Source organism: Pyrgilauda ruficollis, unplaced genomic scaffold (genome assembly GCF_017590135.1).
Source record: "Pyrgilauda ruficollis isolate IOZ18807 unplaced genomic scaffold, ASM1759013v1 scaffold321, whole genome shotgun sequence".
Lineage (NCBI taxonomy): Eukaryota > Metazoa > Chordata > Aves > Passeriformes > Passeridae > Pyrgilauda > Pyrgilauda ruficollis.
In genome coordinates, this window is record NW_024524612.1 from 67,792 (window position 1) to 88,432 (window position 20,641).

The following is a 20,641-nucleotide window of genomic DNA, read 5'->3' on the forward strand; positions in this document are numbered from 1 at the left end:
ACCCAGTCAATAAAGTATTGCTGGCTTCTGCCATGCAGAAATGGGCACTGGGTGGTTAAAAACAGCTCCACAGCTGTGGGGAGCCACTCAGGAGCAATTCCAGCTCTGTGAGATGTGGCTCCTGGAATTGTCCTGGATATTCTGAGGAGATCAAGGTCCTGCATTTCTCCCTGGCCCTGCAGAATCAGCTGGGGGCCTCTGGGAGCTGCAGGATTCCCAATTTCCTGAGTTGACATTTTTGCAGATGGGAAAAAAAAAAAAAAAATCAATCGATTCAGGAGCGGGATTTAAATGTTACCCAGTCAATAAAGTATTGCTGGCTTCTGCCATGCAGAGAGTGGGATTTAAATGTTACCCAGTCAATAAAGTATTGCTGGCTTCTGCCATGCAGAAATGGGCCCTGGGTGGTTAAAAACAGCTCCACAGCTGTGGGGAGCACTCAGGAGCAATTCCAGCTCTGTGAGATGTGGCTCCTGGAATTGTCCTGGATATTCTGAGGAGATCAAGGTCCTGCATTTCTCCCTGGCCCTGCAGGATCAGCTGGGGGCCTCTGGGAGCTGCAGGATTCCCAATTTCCTGATGAACTTGTTCTGTGGGTGCTTTATTCCACCAGACATTTGCACTGATATTTGTAAATTATTCCTGAGTTGGGCTTTGCCTGTTTTTCCAGATTTTCCTGGGGCATTCGAGGGTTTGGTGCTGTTTCACAGCCCCTCTGCTGTGCAGCCAATGGAAAATCCACTGCCATAATTGAATATTGGATTTTTTACAGCTCTGTGCTAAATCAAATCCAAAGCTCTCTGTCCTCAGGGCTGGTGTGGGAGGGAGGGGAGCCCGTGGTGGATTTTGGGGGGATTCTGGGGTTTCCTGCATGGAAAAGATGTGCTTTTTGCTTTTCTCCTGGACTGCTGAGGGCTGTAAATGCCCCTCCTTTTCCTGGAGAGGAAAACTGGTTTGTGTCTGATCTGGGGCAGAAGAGAGGCTGCCAATCCTCTTTTTATTTTTCAAGTCAGCTGATAAAAACATAATCTCAGATTTCAGCAGAGCTTTGCTTCCTCAGACAGCTCCAGTCTTTGGGAGGCCCTTGCAGAGCAGAGCTGGGTTGAGAATTGAGAATTGCTCCTTCAGAATTGAGCAACGTGCCCTGGCTGCTGATTTTTCAGTGCAGTGGGGGTTTATTTTAGCTGTAAAAAATAATTTTTAATGTCCAGAGAAGCTTGGCAGTTTCATTGATGGGAGTAATGCATAATAATTGAGACATCTAATACTGATGGACTGCACTGGCAGCAAATCTTGGGGCTTGGGCTCCATTCTGCTTCATTTGCAGCTAAATAATGAAAGATTTATATTTAAAAAAAACAGATTCTTAAGAACAGAAAAATTTCCCTGACAGAAATTTCTTTACGTGCTTTGGAGTTGGCTGCAAATTTTGAAATGCAAAAATCTGTTTTTGCAGTTCTCCTGTTTCTTGGCAGGTGCTGGCAGCAGGTTTTGTGTTGTACAGAGCAGCCCTGGCTCTCAGGTGGAGTTTGGGAGCAAAGAAGGGGCAGCACAGGAATTTCAACTGAAAATCCCCCTTCAGCCTGGGCCTGTCCCTGATCCATTTGTCTGCTTGCAGCTGCTGAGTTTTGCAGCACTTCAGAATTCAAATTCTCTTTTGGCATTTGAGGAATAATAATTTGAATCGTTTTGCTGCCTTGTCTTGTGCTTGAATTGAAAATCTGCATTTGTGTTCTGCCTCCAAAGGGCCTGAAGAGGTTTGTGCTAAAAAGAATTTATCATATATTGGTGCTAATAACATTTCTCTCTTGTCCCACCCTCCTCATCCTCCTTTTCTTCCTCAGGACTATTTTTCTGGTGTTGTTGTTCTCCCAGTATGCCAGAAATGTCAAATTTCCCTTGCCCATTTATAAATCCAAGAAAGGATGGACAGCATACAGGCTGCAGCTTTTCAAGATGTTCCCTGTAAGTCCTTGAACTTGTTCTTCTTTTGGCAAAAAAAATTTCTATTTTGGGAGTGGAGGGTGTTGATTTTGATTTTTCTTCACAATAGAGTACTCAAAAGGTGAGATAAATATTTAATGGATTTATTGGAAATGTAATGGATTATTGGCCACAGGAAATATTCAGATTTTGTGGGAGTGATGGCGAGGGGAGGGCAGAGGGGAAGGGAAGTTTGTGCACACAGGGGGAAATGGTTTTTAGTTGTTTTATTTTTGGGTTAGAAAAAGGGTGTTGTCCAACAAATTAGACAAAACACTAGAAACATTTCTTAACCTATCAACCTTTTACCACACTATACTATAAATACCTCAAAAACCAACCATCTCAAATGATAAATCCTACTGCAATACACCTTCCATAATTCTGTTTCTCCAGAACACCTCATCTCACTTACAAAACCATCCTTTAAAACTTCCTTCCAGCTCCATTTCTCTCTCAACAACATCTGTCCTGTCCCACAACATTTCTAAATCAGCATTTATCTCAAAGTATCTATAGTATGTATTTTACATATGAATGCATACAGTGTCTATATGTGGTATGTCTTTTACATACAATTTACATACAGTATCTGCATATAATGTGTATTTTACATACCATTTACATACAGTATATAATATGTATTTTACATAATAATACAGTATATATAACATGTATTTTACATACAGTATCTATACATAGTATTTTGCATACTATATACATATTTATACATGATATGTATTTTACACACAAATACATAATCTGTATATAGTATTTCACATACTATTTACATACACTATGTATGTAATACCTGTTTTACATTCAAATACATACAGTATCTGTAGTATATATTTTACATACTACTTACATACAGTATCTATATATAATATGTATTTTACACACAAATACAATATATAATATGTGTTTTACATACTATTTACATACAGTATGTATTTTACATAATATTTGCATTCAGTATCTGTACATAGCATGTCTTTTCCATACAAATCCATGCAGTATCTGAGGAGCTGTACATAGCATGTCTTTTCCATACAAATCCATGCAGTATCTGTACATGACATGTCTTTTCCACACAAATCCATGCAGTATCTGTACATAGCATGTCTTTTCCACACAAACCCATGCAGTATCTGTACATGGCATGTCTTTTCCACACAAACCCATACCATACCAACCTTCTCTCAAGCCCCCAAACCTCCCCACGGATCCATTTCCCCCCGCTCAGACTCCGGGCTGTGCAGCACCCCCCGAGCAGGAGCTGTGAGCTCACTGCCTCCCCCCTGTGTGCTCGTGTCCCCAGATCATCCTGGCCATCCTGGTGTCCTGGCTGCTGTGCTTCATCTTCACGGTGACAGACGTGTTCCCCCCGGACAGCTCCAAGTACGGCTTCTACGCGCGCACGGACGCGCGCCGCGGCGTGCTGCTGGTGGCCCCGTGGTTCAAGGTGCCCTACCCCTGTAAGTGTGCTGCTCCCGGGGCCCAGCAGGGCCACTGCTGCTGTCCACAGCTCTGCTGGCTGTGTCTGGGGTTTATTCCTTAATCCTGGCTCCCCAGAACCCAGCAGGGCCATTGCTCTGGCTCCCCAGAGCCCAGCAGGGCCATTGCTCTGGCTCCCCAGAGCCCAGCAGGGCCACTGCTGCTGTTCCAGAGCTCTGCTGGCTCTCAGGGGTTTATTCCATAGGCCTGGTTCCCCAAGAGCTCAGCAGGGTCATTGCTGCTGTTCCACAGCTCTGCTTCCTCTGTCTGGGGTTTATTCCTTAGTTCTGGCTCCCCAGAGCTCAGCAGGGCCATTGCTGCTGTTCCCCAGCTCTGCTGCCTCTGCCTGGGGTTTATTCCATAGCCCTGCTTCCCCAGAACCCAGCAGGGTGATTCCTTTGGTTCCCCAGAACCCAGCAGGGTCACTCCTCCTGTTCCCCAGCTCTGCTGGCTCTCTCTCAGTGGTTTATTCCATAACTCTGGTTCTCCAGAATCCAGCAGTGTCATTCCTCCTGTTCCAGAGCTCTGCTGGCTCTCAGTGATTTATTCCATAGGTCTGGTTCCCCAAGAGCTCAGCAGGGTCATTGCTGCTGTTCCACAGCTCTGCTTCCTCTGTCTGGGGTTTATTCCTTAGCCCTGGCTCCCCAGAACCCAGCAGGGTGATTCCTTTGGTTCCCCAGAACCCAGCAGGGTCATTGCTGCTGTTCCACAGCTCTGCTGGCTCTCAGTGATTTATTCCATAGGTCTGGTTCTCCAGGAGCCCAGCACGGTCATTGCTGCTGTTCCACAGCTCTGCTGGCTCTCTCAGTGGTTTATTCCTTAGTCCTGGCTCCCCAGAACTCAGCAGGGTGATTCCTTTGGTTCCCCAGAACCCAGCAGGGTCACTCCTCCTGTTCCACAGCTCTGCTGGCTCTCTCTGGTTTATTCCATAACCTTTGGGTGCTATGGATGATCCATCCCTGGCAGTGTCCCAGGCTGGACAGGGCTTGGAGCAGCCTGGGACAGTGGGAGGGGTCCCTGCTCCTGGCTCTGAGGGTCCCTCCCAGTCCAAACCATTCCACAGTTGCAGCACACACCACTCTCAGTGCCTGCTGGTGGTTTTTCCTTGTTTTCAGCTGACACCTTAAGGTCTCACCCAGGGAAGGCTGAGGTTCTGAAGCTGCAGTGTGCAGGGTTGGTGTGGGTGACTCTCCTGATAACTAGTGACTGCACCCCTCACAAGGCTGGCTGATTGCTCAGTCCTTGGCAGTGCTGGCAGTGCCAGGGACAGGTTTTTACAGCTCTGCTGAAGTCCCTGGCTCTCACTGTCTAAAGAATCACTTCTGTGGGCAGTTCTTCCCAGCCTGCTGCACTTCCCTGCCCCAAACACACCCATTCCTGGCTGAGCACAGCTGTTCCTGGCAGAAGATGCCCTGGCTTGCCAAGGCTGGCACAGGCAAGTCAGGGAATGCCAGGCCCTGCTTATCAGAGAGCAGTGAAATTATTTACAGGAGAGCACCAAACACTTCACACAACGTTTTGGATGTGTTTTTATGTTGGCCACCTCTAGGTTTAATGCTGTTAAAGGCTGGGGTTGTGGTGTGAGATTGCACAACTGGCTCACCCTTCAGAAATTAACTGGGTAATTAGGGAATCTCATTATTTTAGAATAGAAATACAGGAATTATCAGCCATGCCACCACATGGTGATGAGGCAGCTTCATTGTGGTTTTCCATGCGCTTTGGTTCTTAAAAGAAACCACTTCTAAAGCAGCAGATGAAGAATAGAAGCTTTTGGGAAAGAAGAGGAGGAAAACTTCTCCACCCTGATCAGCCCATTTGTATTTGTGAGGTTCATTCACTCCTGTGTGATTGAAGATCCCTTTGTTGAACGAGGCTCATCTATTTCAAAGAGATAAAAGCATCAAGGCAATTGCTGTGGAAAACCTGCCAGGCTTTTCTGCAGGCTTAAATTAATCTTATTATCTCTACTACAAAAATTTGGAGCTGGGAGGTGTTTGTGCAGCGATCAGAGCTGGTTGTTGGATCCTCTTTGGTCGACTAAACTTGTGACCAAAGTGACTTTTTGGAGCAATAATAATACAGTGGCATTTGCCTCACTGGCCTGGATTGTTTTCTCACAAGCTGTAGCTCAAATTCCTGATTCCTGAACAGGAGGAATTTTTTCTTTTTTTTTTAGTGGGGTTTTATGACTCTCTGGGATTTTTCCAAGTGTGATCAAAGCAGTTTGTTTGGCGTTTTTTCCTTTGCTCCTTTCATCTCCTTGAACTTGCCAGACTGTGTTAGAGTGAAGGGAGTTTGTTGTTGCCACCAAAGATAAATAAACAGTGCCTGGGGCAGTGCTGGGACCCCCTCAGTCCCAGGGTCACTTCTGGCCCCTCAGGACAAGGACATGGAGGGGCTGGAGCGTGTCCAGGGCAGGGAATGGAGCTGGGAAGGGGGCTCAGAGGGAGAAAATGGGGTCAGGGGGAACTTCTGCCTCTGCACAACTCCTGACAGGAGGGGACAGCCAGGGGGATTTGGGATCCTATCCCAAATAAGGGATAGGGACAGGAGGATTTAGGGGACAGGGACAGGAGGAGAGGGGACAGAAGGAGAGGGAACAGCCCCAGGCTGTGCCAGGGGAGGCTCAGGGTGATATTGGGGAATATTTCTTGCCCAGCCCTGGAGTCCCCATCCCTGGGGGGCTGCGCAGCAGCGTGGCTGTGGCACTTGGGGACGCGACCAGCGCTGACCCGGGCAGTGCTGAGAGATCCTAAAACCCCTTCCCAACCCAAACCGCTCCCAGTCCCACCAGGTTTGTGTTTGTTTGGCTGTGTGCTGGGGCAGGGAGACGTGAGTGTTGCTCTCTCCACAGTCCAGTGGGGGCTGCCCACCATCTCGGCGGCGGGCGTGATCGGCATGCTGAGCGCCGTGGTGGCCAGCATCATCGAGTCCATCGGCGACTACTACGCCTGTGCCAGGCTCTCCTGTGCTCCTCCTCCTCCCATCCACGCCATCAACAGGTCTGTCCCAGCCAGAGCTACTGCACTGGCTCAGCCTCTTTGGGTTTTTAGCTTTTTCCCCCCCTCTGGATAAGCAGGAATGTGCTCTGAGGTGGAATGTTGCAGTTTGGTCAGACTCCAGGGCCAAGGGTGTGATGTGCAGGGTGGAAATGGCACCTGGGGTTGTGTTGTTACCTTTGAATGCCAGTGCTGTTCCTGCTGGAGTCTGTGGAAGTTACCAGCACAGTTTGCACAGGGAAAGAGCTCTAAACTGGTTCTGGAATTGGGGTTGTCAAAATCACCTGGAATGCAGTTTAGAAACAGAGCAGCTCTGAGGCTTTGTTTGAGTTTTTAATACAATTTCCTCAGTTTAAGAATGGGGGGATCTAAGACTCAGGAAACAGAACTCCAGCCTGTTTTCCAGGTGTGTTGGAGCTTGAGCCATGCATGGCAGTAATTCCATGGTGGAGCAGGTGCCCCTGTGGCATTCAGGACCCCCCCAGTGATTGTGTGCCTGTTCCAACCCTTGTGTTCTCTTTGTGATTCCAGGGGGATTTTCATCGAGGGTCTCTCCTGTGTTCTGGATGGAGTGTTTGGGACAGGGAATGGATCCACCTCCTCCAGCCCCAACATTGGGGTCCTGGGCATCACAAAGGTGAAGTGCTCTGCTGGGAGCCCTCAGGGGTTCCTGGTGTTCTTTATCCTCTTCCAGGAGACCATTCTGCTCCATTCCTGTGCACACAAACTTCCCAGATCATTCTGAGTGTACCTGACTGTCTGTACCAGCTCTTGTCTGAGGGAAATGCATTATTGTACATCAGGACCTCAAAAATTCATTTATTCACAGTAAAATGCAGTTAAAATCCCCGTAATGCAGATGCTTCTGCATAAACTGTCTCTTGGAAAACCTAGGCAGCATTCCAGGGCTCTGGGGTGGTTTGAGTTGAGGCATAAACACTGTAAACTGTGTAGAAATTGCTGCTTTTTGGGTGTCTTGGCTCTGAAAGCATCAGTAGGAAGTGACTTTTTAATGCCTCACACACAAAATGTGAAAATGCAACGTGAGGTGCTTGGGCTTTATCTGTGTCTGTACTGGGACATGGCACTGGCCCAGGGGCTGCAGCCAAGGTCATTGCAGAGTTAAAAGGACCCTCAGTGTTTGGGTTTAAGGCTTAGGGGTTTATGTATTTCTGGTGATGTTGCTCAACAACAAATGTGGGAGTGCTTGAGGGGCTCCTTTGCTCCCGTGTGGGGCTGGATCTGTGCCTGGCTGAGCTGGGAGGCCTTGGCTGCAGAGAAATCTGCCTGATATTGTTAATTTAACCTTGGTTAGGAACAGCAGCAGCTTTGCTAAGGGTGATTTGTGTTGTAAATAGGTCCACCTTGTTGGGTGGTGAACGTGGGAGCCATAAATCCTTCGTGCAAGGGTAGAAAATGTCTGTCCTTGCAGTAACTCATCCCCCTGGCCTGATCACATTGATAAATGATGTGTTTGTCCTCAGCCCTGCCTTGTGCTGCACAAAGGGTGATTCTGCTGCCTTTGGGGTGCAGTTCAACACTAACAGCACCATCTGCTGTCTGTACCAGTCACCATCCAGCTCGTGGAAATCTCCTAGGAGAGAAGTTCTGCTCAGAAAAAAAAAAAAAAAAAAACTTAAAGAAAGGTTTATTCTGTTCTGCTCCCTTCCCATTGTTTCTTCATGGGGGTTGAGATGAATTAACAGACTTTTTTTTTTATGAGCAGCCCACAGAAATGAGTGTGCATTTCATGCTGGAGCAGTGCAAAGTTGTGGCAGGGAGTGGAGCTGCCCAGGGTGGCTCTGCAGCAGGCTGTGCTCTTGTTCCCCTGCTGCACATTCACTCCCCAAACCCAGCAGTTCCTCAGCTTCAGGCAGAATTTTGGCACAGAGATGCTCTGCTGTTGGTTTGGGGGAGGAAATCTTCAGTGCTGCATCACCAGGGCTTTTCCCTCCCTTGAAATTGCTGTGTAATTACACTTAAATTTAAATTCAGCTGCATGGAGGTGCTGAAAGCCTTTGAGCCAGTGTGTGTGTTTTCCTTGATGAGAGCAAGATCAATTAGCTCTGATTAGCTGGGGCTAAAGCAGCTCTTGCCATAGTGGTGATGCTGGAATGGAGGCTCCAGGTACCATTTGATGCACTCCAAAATAATCACTCCAAAATAAGTGTGTGTGCTGGGAATGAACACAGAGCCTGAGCTAAATGCTGCCTGGGATGTTTAATTTGTTTGCATAAATAAATGTCACTGCCATGCAGGTTTTCAAAGGGTTTGCCTGTTTCTGGCAGGAACAGAATTGTAGGGCAGGATCTCAGTGGCCCTGCAGAAATGAATATTTCTATAAAGAGCAGAGAAAGGTGCCAGCTAATTTCTGTAATTCCAGGTGATGGTGTAGCAGGACTCTGAGGGAAGGAGCTCACCTGCAGCTCAGCAGTGAGGAATGGGGGCAAGGAAGGATTTTCCCCTCCTCAGTCCTGTTGGATCTGTAGTTTCTCATTTCTCTCATTTAGCTCAGTCACACGTCATGAACAAATGAATATTTCCTTTTTGAACCCTGCTGCTCTGTACCAGGGGACCTGCAAAGGGCTTTTGTAGAAACCATCTTAGTGTAGAGGAGTTTTTGTTGTCCCTGGGGCACCTTTTGTGCCAGTAGAAGATGTTAAAATACCAACTTCAGGTTTATCCACTGCCCCTGCACCACAGAGAGCCGCTGCCTGCTTGACTCTTGAAAGCTTAAAATAAAACTGGGAAGGAAGTGCACTTGGTTTCAGTGTTAGCACAGCCCTGATTTGCATTCAGCCCTGCTCTCTGAGGGTGTCACAAAACCAGCTGCTAATCTAAGCCTAAAACTCCTGCCCGTCCTTCCCACGACCTGGGACCTCTTTAATTTATTCCCGTGTCCCAGGGCAGCAACACACGCAATCTATTTGATATTTTCCATTTGCCATCTCTCCTTGGTGTGGTTTGCACCACGTTTCCTGGTGTCTGTGGCAGCTCCAGGTGGTTTTAGGGCCGGCCTGGGGAGGCTGAGCTTGGCTGCAGAGCAGCTTTGGCTCCAGCACCAAAACGAAACCCCCGCGGGAGCCAGGAACGAGCCGAAATGAAACCTCACCAACAAAATAAACCAGGCAGCTGTGAGGCTGGGCTGAGGGCAGCCCTCACCCCCTGTCCTGTCCTGTTTTCCTGCAGGTTGGCAGCCGCAGGGTGATCCAGTATGGAGCTGCCTTCATGCTGCTGCTGGGCATGGTGGGCAAGTTCAGCGCGCTCTTCGCATCGCTGCCCGACCCCGTGCTGGGGGCTCTCTTCTGCACCCTCTTTGGTAAGGGGCTTGCTTGTTTGCTGCTTCTAAGGAATATTTCATAATAGGAACCTCTCCTCCAGGCGTGTTTTGCTCCTCCAGGCGTGTTTTGGGTAGTGAAAGAGTGTTTGTATGCAAAGGAATATCCAAAACACAAAGCGATGTTACTGCTTTACATGGGCTTAGCAGGAGGAAATCCCCAGAGGAAGGAGTAACACTGCTTTCCTAATAATCTGCCAAAATCTTTTCTTTCTGGTTGCAATGGTGTGTGGTTTCGTGGTGCACTGATTCTCAGGTTTGCTAGTTTCTAAAATCACAGATTAAAAGGAAAAAGAAGAAAAATCAGTTACTGTGCTATTAACAAAACTGCACTTTTTTGGCAAATTACTCCAAATGTACTGGGAGATAGCTCCAGGGATATTTTGCTGGGTTGTTGTTTTGTTTTGTTTTTTTGAAGAAAAAGACTTACCTAAAAGCTGGTTTTGGGGTGTTTTGTGTTCAGGGATGATCACGGCCGTGGGTCTGTCCAACCTGCAGTTCATCGATCTGAATTCCTCTCGGAATCTCTTCGTGCTGGGATTTTCCATCTTCTTTGGGCTTGTCCTGCCCAGCTATCTCAAACAGAACCCCCTGGTCACAGGTACGTGCCCCTGCTCCTCCACATCAGCTTTTCTGCCTTGTGCTCACCTGGAAAATCCATCAGGTACTGAGGAGCAGGAAGAGGGACCCCAAATTGTGGAGGAAAACCCCCAAATTGTGGAGGAAGAACCCCAAATTATGGAGGAAAAACCCCAAATTGTGCAGGAAAATCCCCAAATTGTGGAGGAAACCCCTAAATTGTGGAGGAAAAACCCCAAATTGTGGAGGAAAATCCCTAAATTGTGGAGGAAACTCCTAAATTGTAGAGGAAAATCCCCAAATTGTGGAGAAAAAAATCCCAAATTGTGGAGGAAAATCCCCAGATTGTGGAGGAAAATCCCCAGATTGTGGAGGAAAATCCCCAAATTGTGGAGGAAAAACCCCAAATTGTGGAGGAAAAACCCCAAATTATGGGGGAAAATCCCCAAATTGTGGAGGAAAATCCCCAAATTGTGGAGGAAACCCCTAAATTGTAGAGGAAAATCCCCAAATTGTGGAGAAAAAAATCCCAAATTGTGGAGGAAAATCCCCAAATTGTGGAGGAAAATCCCCAAATTGTGGAGGAAAATCCCCAAATTGTGGAGGAAAAACCCCAAATTGTGGAGGAAAAACCCCAAATTGTGGAGGAAAAACCCCAAATTGTGGAGGAAAAACCCCTGAATTATGGAGGAAAAACCCCAAATGATGCAGACAGGAAAGGCTGTAGGTCCAGACAAGCTCTGTGTGTGTGTGTGTTCAGAGAATTTTTTGGGAGGTTGAGACCTGCAGGGAATGTTCCAGTGGGACACAGCTGGAGCTTTCCTGCTTTCTCTGGGTGCAGTTACCAACTGGGCTGCAAGAAAAACTGAGCTGAAAATGATGCTAAAAGATGAAAGGGGAAACACCAAGGCAGAGTTTGGAAGGGGGGGAATTGTTTGGGGGGTGAAACTTTCTGTCACTCAGACTGTTCTGGGTGTGAATTTTAATTTTAGTGAATTCCCTTACAGACTGTAAATGGAATTGCAGCTCTGGGGAGTTCACTGGGAAGGTTTTCTGTTTTCATGTGACCCTCAGCAGTGCTCATGCCAGTGTGTGTCAGCAGAGATGGACTCAGAGGAAATATTTCACTGCTTTGGGTTTGTCTGGGGGTTTTTAAACAAAATATTAACTGACTTTTCTTTCCACTATGCCTTCAGACCAGGATTTAAGGGCATATCTGTCCTGCTGTAAGTGGTTAGAAAAGCAGATCCCTCAAGCTTGATGTGGTTAATGCAGTGTTCTTCCATAACTGGGGCTGTGAATCCTTGCCCCTTTCAAAAGTAAAGATTTTATAAAAAATAAAAATTATTTGATAAAAAATAAAAATTATTTTATAAAAAAATTATTTTATAAAAATAAAAACTATTTCTAAGAAAATTTACAAAAAATTACTATTTATTTCTATAAGAATTATAGAAAATATTTATAAAATAATTATTATATTAAAAAATTACAATTTTACAATCTGAACACTTCCCTTTTGCACTCCACAGTTTTCTGCTTAGCTCAGATTAGTTGTGCCTGCAGTAGGAACTGAAATGGTGCTTTGTGACATTTCTGTGAGCAGCTGAGAGTTCCTGAAAATTGCATTTTGGGGAACAATGTCCCGTGCTGGTGCCTTGGGAGGAGATTCTGCATCAGCCCCCAGCCCTGAGCAAATCCCTGAGCTCAGACACAGGAGCTCCTGCTCAGCCTGGGGGAGCCAGGGGGATGAGGGTGGTGACAATCCCAGCAGGTTTTCCCTGTTCCTGCAGGAATTGATCAGGGGATTCAGGGGGATGAGGGTGGTGACAATCCCAGCAGGTTTTCCCTGTTGCTGCAGGAATTGCAGGCATTGATCAGGGGGATTCAGGGGGATGAGGGTGGTGACAATCCCAGCAGGTTTTCCCTGTTGCTGCAGGAATTGCAGGCATTGATCAGGTGCTGAATGTCCTGCTCACCACGGCCATGTTCGTCGGGGGCTGCGTGGCCTTCGTCCTGGACAACACCATCCCAGGTGAGCCCCGAGCTGTGAGCCCTGCAGCGCCCTGGGGAGGGGCAGAAATCCCTGGAGAGGGGCTGCAATCCCTGGGAAGGGGCAAAAAATCCATGGAGAGGGGCAGCATTCTCTGGAGAGGGGCAGCAATCCCTGGAGAGGGGCAGAAATCCCTGGAGAGGGGCAGAAATCCATGGAGGAGGGCAGCAATCCCTGGAGAGGGGCTGCAATCCCTGGAGAGGGGCAGAAATCCATGGAGAGGGGCTGCAATCCCTGGGAAGGGGCAAAAATCCATGGAGAGGGGCAGCATTCTCTGGAGAGGGGCAGCAATCCCTGGAGAGGGGCAGCATTCCCTGGAGAGGGGCAGCAATCCCTGGGGAGGGGCAGCAATCCATGGAGGAGGGCAGCATGCCCTAGAGAAGGGCAGAAATCCCTGGAGACAGGCAGCATTCCCTGGAGAGGGGCAGAAATCCCTTCAGAAAGGCAGAAATAAAAAAAAAAAAAACAGCATTCCCTGGAGAAAAGCAGAATTCCTTAGAAAAAGCCAGCATTCCCTGGAAAAAATAGCAGAATTCCCTGGGCAAAAGCAGCATTCCCTGGAGAAGGGCAGAATTCCCTGGGTAAAAGTTTCATTCCCTGGGTAGAAGCAGCATCCCCTGGGGCAGGAGATCCCTGCTCTTGGGGCTGGCTGTTCCCACAGCAGGAGCAGAGCCCTTACACCTGCCCTCCCTTCCCCTGAGAGCACCTGGAATCCTTCCCAGCTTAAAATCCTCTAAAACACCTAAAAAAAAACCTGATAAATACCAAACCAGTCTCCAGGAGACAGAGTAAAACTGTCCCCAGTAAAACTGGGTTTGAGACCCAAACCTGCTTCCATTCCAGAGGAGAAATTTGACTTCCAGTTACAAAATAAAGCAGATAATGTGTGGTTTTGTCCCTTTTTGAGGAGCCTGGGAGCTTTGCTGGCAGAGCCTTGGTGTTTTCATTCTTCTTTCAGGCTCTGCTTTAGGCTTGGGTAAAGATACCCATGGATGTAAATAGATTTGCCTCCTTTCATTCTGATTCCTAGGAAGCCCTGAAGAAAGGGGAATTCGCAAGTGGAAGAAAGGGGTTGCCAAAGGAAGCAAATCCCTGGATGGCATGGAAACCTATGATCTGCCTTTTGGCATGAACTTCATTAAAAAATACAGGTGTTTCAGCTTCCTGCCCATCAGCCCCACCTTCGTGGGGTACACGTGGAAAGGCTTCAGGAAAAGCAGCAGCTGCAGGAGTTCAGACCAAGACTCAGAAGCTACAGTATAGCCTTAGCTGAAATTATATTATCTAGTTGTAGTCAAAGATGTATTTGCAGTTTCTTGCTGATTAAGAAGCATTAAAATATATGTTTTGTATATCTGCATTTAAATTCTGGAACCAGAGCTGAGACGGATTTAACAAAAAAAAAAAAAGAAAAAAAAAAAAAAAAGCTTTTCCTGCTGTGGGTGGTGGGAGCCAGGTCTAGTGTCTCTGGGGCAAATCCTGCTGATTTTGGGAAGTTGGAGAGAGCTGTGCACCTAATTCTGTTGGGTTTTAATGGGTTTAGGTGGAGGTGTGGAGGTGCTGCTGCGAATTTTTCGTTTTTATGGTGATTTTATTGGAGCCCTCAGCGTTGGTTACACCAGGAAAGCTGAACTTTGGAGAAGGAGGAGGGGAAAAAAAGAGAGAAAAGGAGAACTATTTCCTTCTGACCATGTCAAATCCCATGGATGCTGTTGTGCTGCTCAGTGATTTGCACATTCCGTGTTCCCAGCGCCCTGGAAACCAGGCTCAGCTGATGCTGCCAAATCAGGAGAGTTTCACTCTGAACAATCCCTGCTTCCAGTGACACATCCAGTGCTCAGACAGGAAGTTTCTGGAATGACTTTGCCTCTGAAAGCCCTGCTGGCTCAGCGCTGCAGCAGCCGCTTCTTTTCCTGACAGCATTTCTCCTTTTTGCTGTTCCCCACCAGGATTTCCTGGGACACACAAACCTGGGCAGTTCAGGGGTGGCACACCTGAGCTCACCCAGCACCTGCAGGCAGCCCTTGGGTTCAGTGCCTGTGTCCAGCAGGTTCCTTCCTGGCCAGAAATGCTAATTAACTGAGCAGCTCCAAGCAATTAACAGTTGTTCCCTGCAGGGACAGCCACGCTTGGGTCCGAGCAGGATTATTTTTTTTTGCTGATGGCTCTTCCTTCTCCTCTTGTGGGGCTTCTCCAGAGGCTGATTGCTGCTGGGAAGGGGTTTGGGCCAGCAGAGACACTGCACCTGCAGCCTCACCCACCGGATGGGTTCACGGGTATTGGGTCCAATCAGGGCACCACTCAGATCTCTTTTTTTTGTTCCTGGAGTAGTCTCAGCTCTGCTGTTACGTGGGTGTTCACGCTCATCATGCATTCATGATTAACAGTTTTATTCCTGTTTAATGTTCTTACTATTGCAAGTTAGTTTTAGACTTCAGTGTGGCCCCAAAAAGCATTTTCAGCTGTGGAGATCATCAGGGAAATGTTGTGTAATGTAATTTCAAGGCCAGTAATGCTCTACGGTGCTTGCGTTTTGTATTCCTGGAAAACCATACCAGTAGATCCTGTAACCCCCTGATCTATTTATCCAAGTTTGACTACTGGACAGGAGCACAGGAACTCTGTTTTCTCTGAGTCTGCTCCCAGGGGAATAATTTGTTCTGGGTTATTGAAGCATGGACGGGTTGGGGTGGGGAGGGCAAGGACGGAGCTCGACGGATCAGTGCTGAGTAGTGTAGAGTGGGAATGATCCCGTGCAGATCGTTCTCAGCATGCCATGGCTGTTTCCAGAAACTGTTTTACCCCGCTTTTCCCGTGTCCAAGCATGCCTTTGTTCCTGCTTCCTTCGGGGAACTTTCAGTAGTTTGCAGTCTTGGTGTCGGTCGGACTCGGAGCTGCTCGGAAGAGTCGTTGTGTCGTAGACGAGGTTGGTTTGCCTGTGAAACAAAAAGTCATTTTTGCTCATTTTTCAGTGTTTCCTCCCCGGGGGAGCGAGGTGTTGGGTTCCCCAGCCTGTCTGCGCGTGGTTTGGGTGTGGATCTCTGCTCAGTGGCACGGAGCTTCCGCGTTCCCAGCCGTGTGCGCGGCCAAGGGCGCGTGGCAGGCGCGGAGGGGTTAAAAACGCCCGTCCAGCAGGGAAACAAAAACACCTCTGGTGGCTCTGCGGCCTGAGGGCTTCTGCTGGTGGCAGATGCCCCAGCTGGTTATCCTGTAAAAGTGGAGAAAGGGAGGAAAGGCGTTTGATTTCCAGCTGGCTGCAGAGAGGAGGGGATGCGGGCAGAGCTCGTGTCTCACCCTGCTGAGGGGGAGCTCCCACTGGGATTCCCAACAAATCCCAGGGCAGCAAATCCTGGAGAAATTCTCTCTCCTCCCTGGAGCAAACTCCCCTCCTTCCCCACAGCGCTCTCCAGGCAGGTGCAGCCCAGTTTTCTGTTGGATTTAATTCTTTTTGTGGTTTGTGCCCGTTCCCCCACCCTGCCCTTGGGACCAGCTGGAATTGGGTCACTCTGGATCCCAGCTGGGCAGTGGGACAAACCCCCCCCCTTCCCCAGGGTGAGTGCTCCAAGCTGAGCCCTGGGCTCGGGGAGGACCCCTGGGTGTGCAGGAAGAGCTGGGCTTGGGAAGTTTGAGGTGAATTTTGGGGAGAGGAGCTGCCCTGTCCCCTCCTGGAGCCCCCCAGGGGAAGGAGAGCAGTGCTTTTCTTTGGTGGGGGGGAAATCCCTGAGTTCACCCCGGGTTTGTGCAGGTGCAGGGGGCATTTTTTGGACCTTCAATCCTTCCTTTTTCCTGGTCCCTTCTCCTGGTCACTTGGCCAAGTGGCTGCTGTGAAATTCCAAATTCCAGGTGCCCGTGCCAGGCTGCTGGCAGGGCTGGAGAGGATGAGGCTGCAGGTTTGGGGAGAATTGAACACAAATGGTGAGAATTGAACACAAATGGTGAGAATTAAACACATATTGTGAGATTTAAACACAGATTGTGAGAATTAAACACAGATTGTGTGTGCTGGGGACGTCCAGGTGCAAACCTGCCTGCCAATGCCATGCTGGATTTTCCTCCCTGTCCTCCCCTGCCTTCCCAACAGCCAAACTCCAAGCACCCAAGGGAAGTTGGCAGCTGAGAGGTGAGTGAAGAGGTGATGAGAAATTTCAACCAGATTTGGAGAGGGAAGGGCAAATATTCATGGTAGAAATCTCATTTTGTCATATCAGAGGTGGCATCAGTGTATACAAACAAAGTAACTTGGGATTTTTGTAATCGATGCTCTCTTGTATTTTTTTTTAGGTTCAATTAAGGGTTCTTGCTGACATGTTGAAACACGTTTTCTAAAGCAAATACTTGCAAATTATGCCTATAGAAATTTAGGTTTCGTAGCTGACAGCTATGACTGATTAATGTTGTCATATTGGAGGGACTTGGCACGTACCTCGCTCAGAAAGCTCGACCTTTTCAACCCCAAATTTGCTTTTATTGCCTTTTAATACTGACTTGAAATATGACAACTTGGTTTGTACATGAATATTGCAGTATTTTATTTCCATATATTAAGAAAAATAACATTTCCGCTCAGGAGAAGCCTTTTCCTGGGAGGGAGTGGTATGAGTGTCATGACAATGTCATGTGATGGTAGAATTTCTTCATTGACGAATCTATAGTGGTTGTGTATACTTTATTTACCCATCTTCGTGTTCCTACCCAAAACTGGAGGCTTTTGTTGTTCCCTCCCTGCTGAGCCCTCGAGGCTCCCCGGGGGCAGAATTGGAGAAAACCCCTCAGCGAGTCGTTTACACCCCCAAAAAAAAACAAACCCGTGCAAATCCTGACATTTTGGGTACTGTGGCAGAGCTGAGCCCGCTGCCCCGGCTGAGCAGCCTGTGCGAGCCTCACCTTCGCTTCTTCGTGGCCTTCTCCAACCAAAATCTGCTTTTTTCTCCCCTTTTCCTTTCCTTTTCCCGAGCAGGGCCGGGGGGGTCACTCGTTTCTCGCAGCAGAGTCCCAGGGCTGGGTGCAGTTTGTGTTCCTGGGGGGTCCCGGGGCTGGTGGGGTCTGCCGTGGGCTCGGAGCCCCCCCGGGGGGCTCAGTCCCCCTGCTGCCAGCCCCAGCAATTCCTGTGTGTGTCTGTTCAGAACAACCTCTGGTGAAACAAACTATTGACTGTTCTTAGGCGGTGGGGATAAATTTCCTTTTTTTTTCCATGACTTTTCGTGACTGACTTTGGCTGTAAAACTTTTTTGTTCAGCAGCAAAAGTTTATTTGGGGGGGGGTTTGTTTGGATTTTTTTTTTGTTTGTTTTTTTGGGGTTTTTTTTGTTTTGTTCTTGTTCCAAGATGTGTAATTCTTTTATGGATTTTTTTTAATTATTATTATTATTCCTTTTTTTTTTTTTCCTAACATTGCTTCATTAAACAACTAAATATTTAAAAATGTAATATTTGGACCAGATGTTGTGAATAATAGTAGATAAAGCTATTTTATTCTGTATTTTTAAAGCTGTTCAGTATAAATAAACGCGGGCATAGATGCAGTGATTGTCACAGTTCTTTGGTCCTGGAGTGGGTTGGGTTGGAAGGGAAGGATTCCTCCCTCATTGATTGATTTCTTCCTAATGGATAATTAATTTATTAATGGATGATTAATCTCAGAATCCAGGTGATGGCCAGACCCAACCCAGAGCCTTTGGAGCTGCCCAAAACCACGACCCCCAAATGCCCTTGGGACCCCTCAGCTCTCATCCCACAGCTCCTGCCTTGGGGACAGCCCAGAGCTTTGGGGACACGGGGACACCCCAGGGCTGTCCTTGCCTTTGGGGACACCCCAAAACTGCCCCTGCCTTGGGGACACCCCAAAACTGCCCCTGCCTTGGGGACAGCCCAGAGCTTTGGGGACATGGGGACACCCCAGAGCTGTCCCTGCCTTTGGGGACACCCCAAAACTGCCCCGGCCTTGGGGACAGCCCAGAGCTTTGGGGACACGGGGACACCCTAAAGCTGTCCCTGCCTTTGGGGACACCCCAAAACTGCCCCTGCCTTGGGGACACCCCAAAACTGCCCCTGCCTTGGGGACACCCCAGAGCTTTGGGGACATGGAGACACCCCAGAGCTGCCCCCGCCTTGGGGACCCCCCAGCCCCCCCGAAGGTGGCTGTGGCCGGGGCTGAGGGTGCAGCAGTGCTGGAGGGGATGGAACTAAAGCAGCCAAAAATGCCCCAAATGCACAGCGAGGGGCTGAGAGCAGCTGTGGGACCAGGGCAGGTTTGGGGCTGGGATGGAAACCTGATCCCAGCCCTGCTGATCCCAGTCCTGCTGATCCCAGCCCTGCTGATCCCAGCCCTGGTGATCCCAATCCTGGTGTTCCCAGCCCTGCTGACCCCAGTCCTGGTAATCCCAATCCTGCTGATCCCAATCCTACTGATCCCAGTCCTGGTGATCCCAGCCCTTCTTATCCCAATCCTACTGATCCCAGTCCTGGTGTTCCCAGCCCTGCTGATCCCAGCCCTGCTGATCCCAGTCCTGGTGTTCCCCTGTGCAGGGGTCCCAGCTCAGCAATGTTTGTGTTTTCTGCTCGTGTTTTCTCACCCAAACCAACCCAAGGTGGGCAAATCCTGGGCAGGATCCCAAAATCTGGGGATTTTCAAACAGCCAGAACCTCCCCCCTGCCAGGGGGTGACAGACACGGGCCAGGGACAAGGAGAGGCTTTTCCAGAGCCTCCTCTGCTTCCCAGGGCTCCCTGGCAGCTCCCAGATGCTCCCAAGCACAGGAAATCTCTGGATTTCCTGGCAATCACCTGGGGGGGCTCAAAGCTGAAACCGTGAGAAGCTGCCAGTAGGGAAAAAAAAAAAGGGAATTTTGGCTGCTTGCTCGGTCTGGGGGGAAATAATTGAATATTGGAGAATTTTGGAGCTGTGCTTTATTCTGGGACCTGGCTGAGTCCTTGGCAGGAGAAAATCCATGCAGCTCCCTGAGGAAGGGCCACAGGGATCCGCAGAACAGCGGAGTCAGCCTGCAGAGCAGCTGCTGTGACATCCTTGTCACCTTTCCTGGGGATTTGGGGCAGCCTGCGGGGCTGGGAGCTCTGCTCTCCTTCCCGTGGATCTGTGGAGGCTGCAGGGAGCCCTCACAGGGCAGCAACGGGGCAGGAATGGGTCAAATTCCTTTTATTTGGGAAACCAATCCCCCCCTCCAGGCTCCAGGCTCCCCCCACCACCCGTGCACTGGTGGCAGCGAGCAGGACGTGGCAAAAAAATCAGGATTTAACCCCAATTCCACAGCCAAGGATCCCCTGTGCTCCTGCAGGTGCCCACCCCAAACCCCAGCTTTATTTTTTTTTTTAATTATTTTTATTTCTATTGTTATTTTTCTGTTCTCATCCACCCCAGGAGCTGAGGCTCAGGGGAAGCTCTCCCCGTTTTTGGGGCCGAATCCTGGCGTTTGGGGCCGGCTCCATTGTCCTCTCTGCCCACCACAAAGGGCCTCTCATCCCTGGCAGCCCTCGGGATGCTGCTGGAATATCAATCCTGACCCTGCCCCGCTCACTTTCGCCGAGTCAGTGCTTCCCTGAGCCAGATGGTTCCTCCAGAACTTCTCATATTTTGCACAGAAATCCAAGAAAATCTGGGAAAAAAGGCCCATTCCAGCCTGTGCCTGCAGAGACGCCTGTTGGGCTCAAGCAGCTTTCTTTGTTTTGGGGTTGTTTTGTTGGGTTTTTTTTTTTTCTCCTTTCGCGTGGGCTGTTTCTAGGCAAATTCCTTCAAAAGAAAAAAAAGCCACAAAGCACTGGGAAAGGTCAGGGGCAGACAAAGGAGGAGGGACACGGCTGCTGCTCCTCTGGAATACTGAACACCCCCAAACGCCCCCAAAGTCCCCCCAAAGTCCCCCAAACTCTCCTCAGGACTGGACAGGCAGGATGGGACCCCGATCCTGGGAATGCTGAGTGCTCCCAGCTGCAGCTGCTGCTCCAGGCAGATTTTATTTGAATTTATTTCCTCCTCCATCCCCTGCTCGGGGGCGGATTTGGATCCGGGTGGATCCCGAGGCTGAGGGCAGCAGCCAAGTGTGCTGCCTGCACGGCTCTGGCCCTGGATATTCCAGGATTTGGGGCTTTTTAGGGCAGGAACAGCCGCTCCAGCCTGTGGGATGCAGCCCACAAATTCCCTCTGGGAATTCTGGTCAAAGCTGGAGCTGATTGTGGGAGAGT

At 49.0% G+C, this 20,641-nt stretch overlaps 1 protein-coding gene across 3 annotated transcripts in view; it reads left to right on the forward strand.

Moving 5' to 3' along the window:
• SLC23A2 (solute carrier family 23 member 2) overlaps window positions 1–17,972 on the forward strand; it is a 53,018-nt gene extending 35,046 nt beyond the window's left edge. For all 3 annotated transcript variants that reach the window (XM_041474457.1, XM_041474456.1, XM_041474459.1), the window contains 8 exons: window positions 1,845–1,965; window positions 3,305–3,461; window positions 6,338–6,485; window positions 7,014–7,119; window positions 9,672–9,801; window positions 10,283–10,420; window positions 12,338–12,433; window positions 13,482–17,972. In XM_041474457.1, the coding sequence (XP_041330391.1) occupies window positions 1,845–1,965; window positions 3,305–3,461; window positions 6,338–6,485; window positions 7,014–7,119; window positions 9,672–9,801; window positions 10,283–10,420; window positions 12,338–12,433; window positions 13,482–13,714 (1,129 nt within the window). In that variant the 3' untranslated portion in view covers window positions 13,715–17,972. The remainder of the gene's footprint in view (window positions 1–1,844; window positions 1,966–3,304; window positions 3,462–6,337; window positions 6,486–7,013; window positions 7,120–9,671; window positions 9,802–10,282; window positions 10,421–12,337; window positions 12,434–13,481) is intronic.
• Window positions 17,973–20,641: the final 2,669 nt, after the last annotated feature.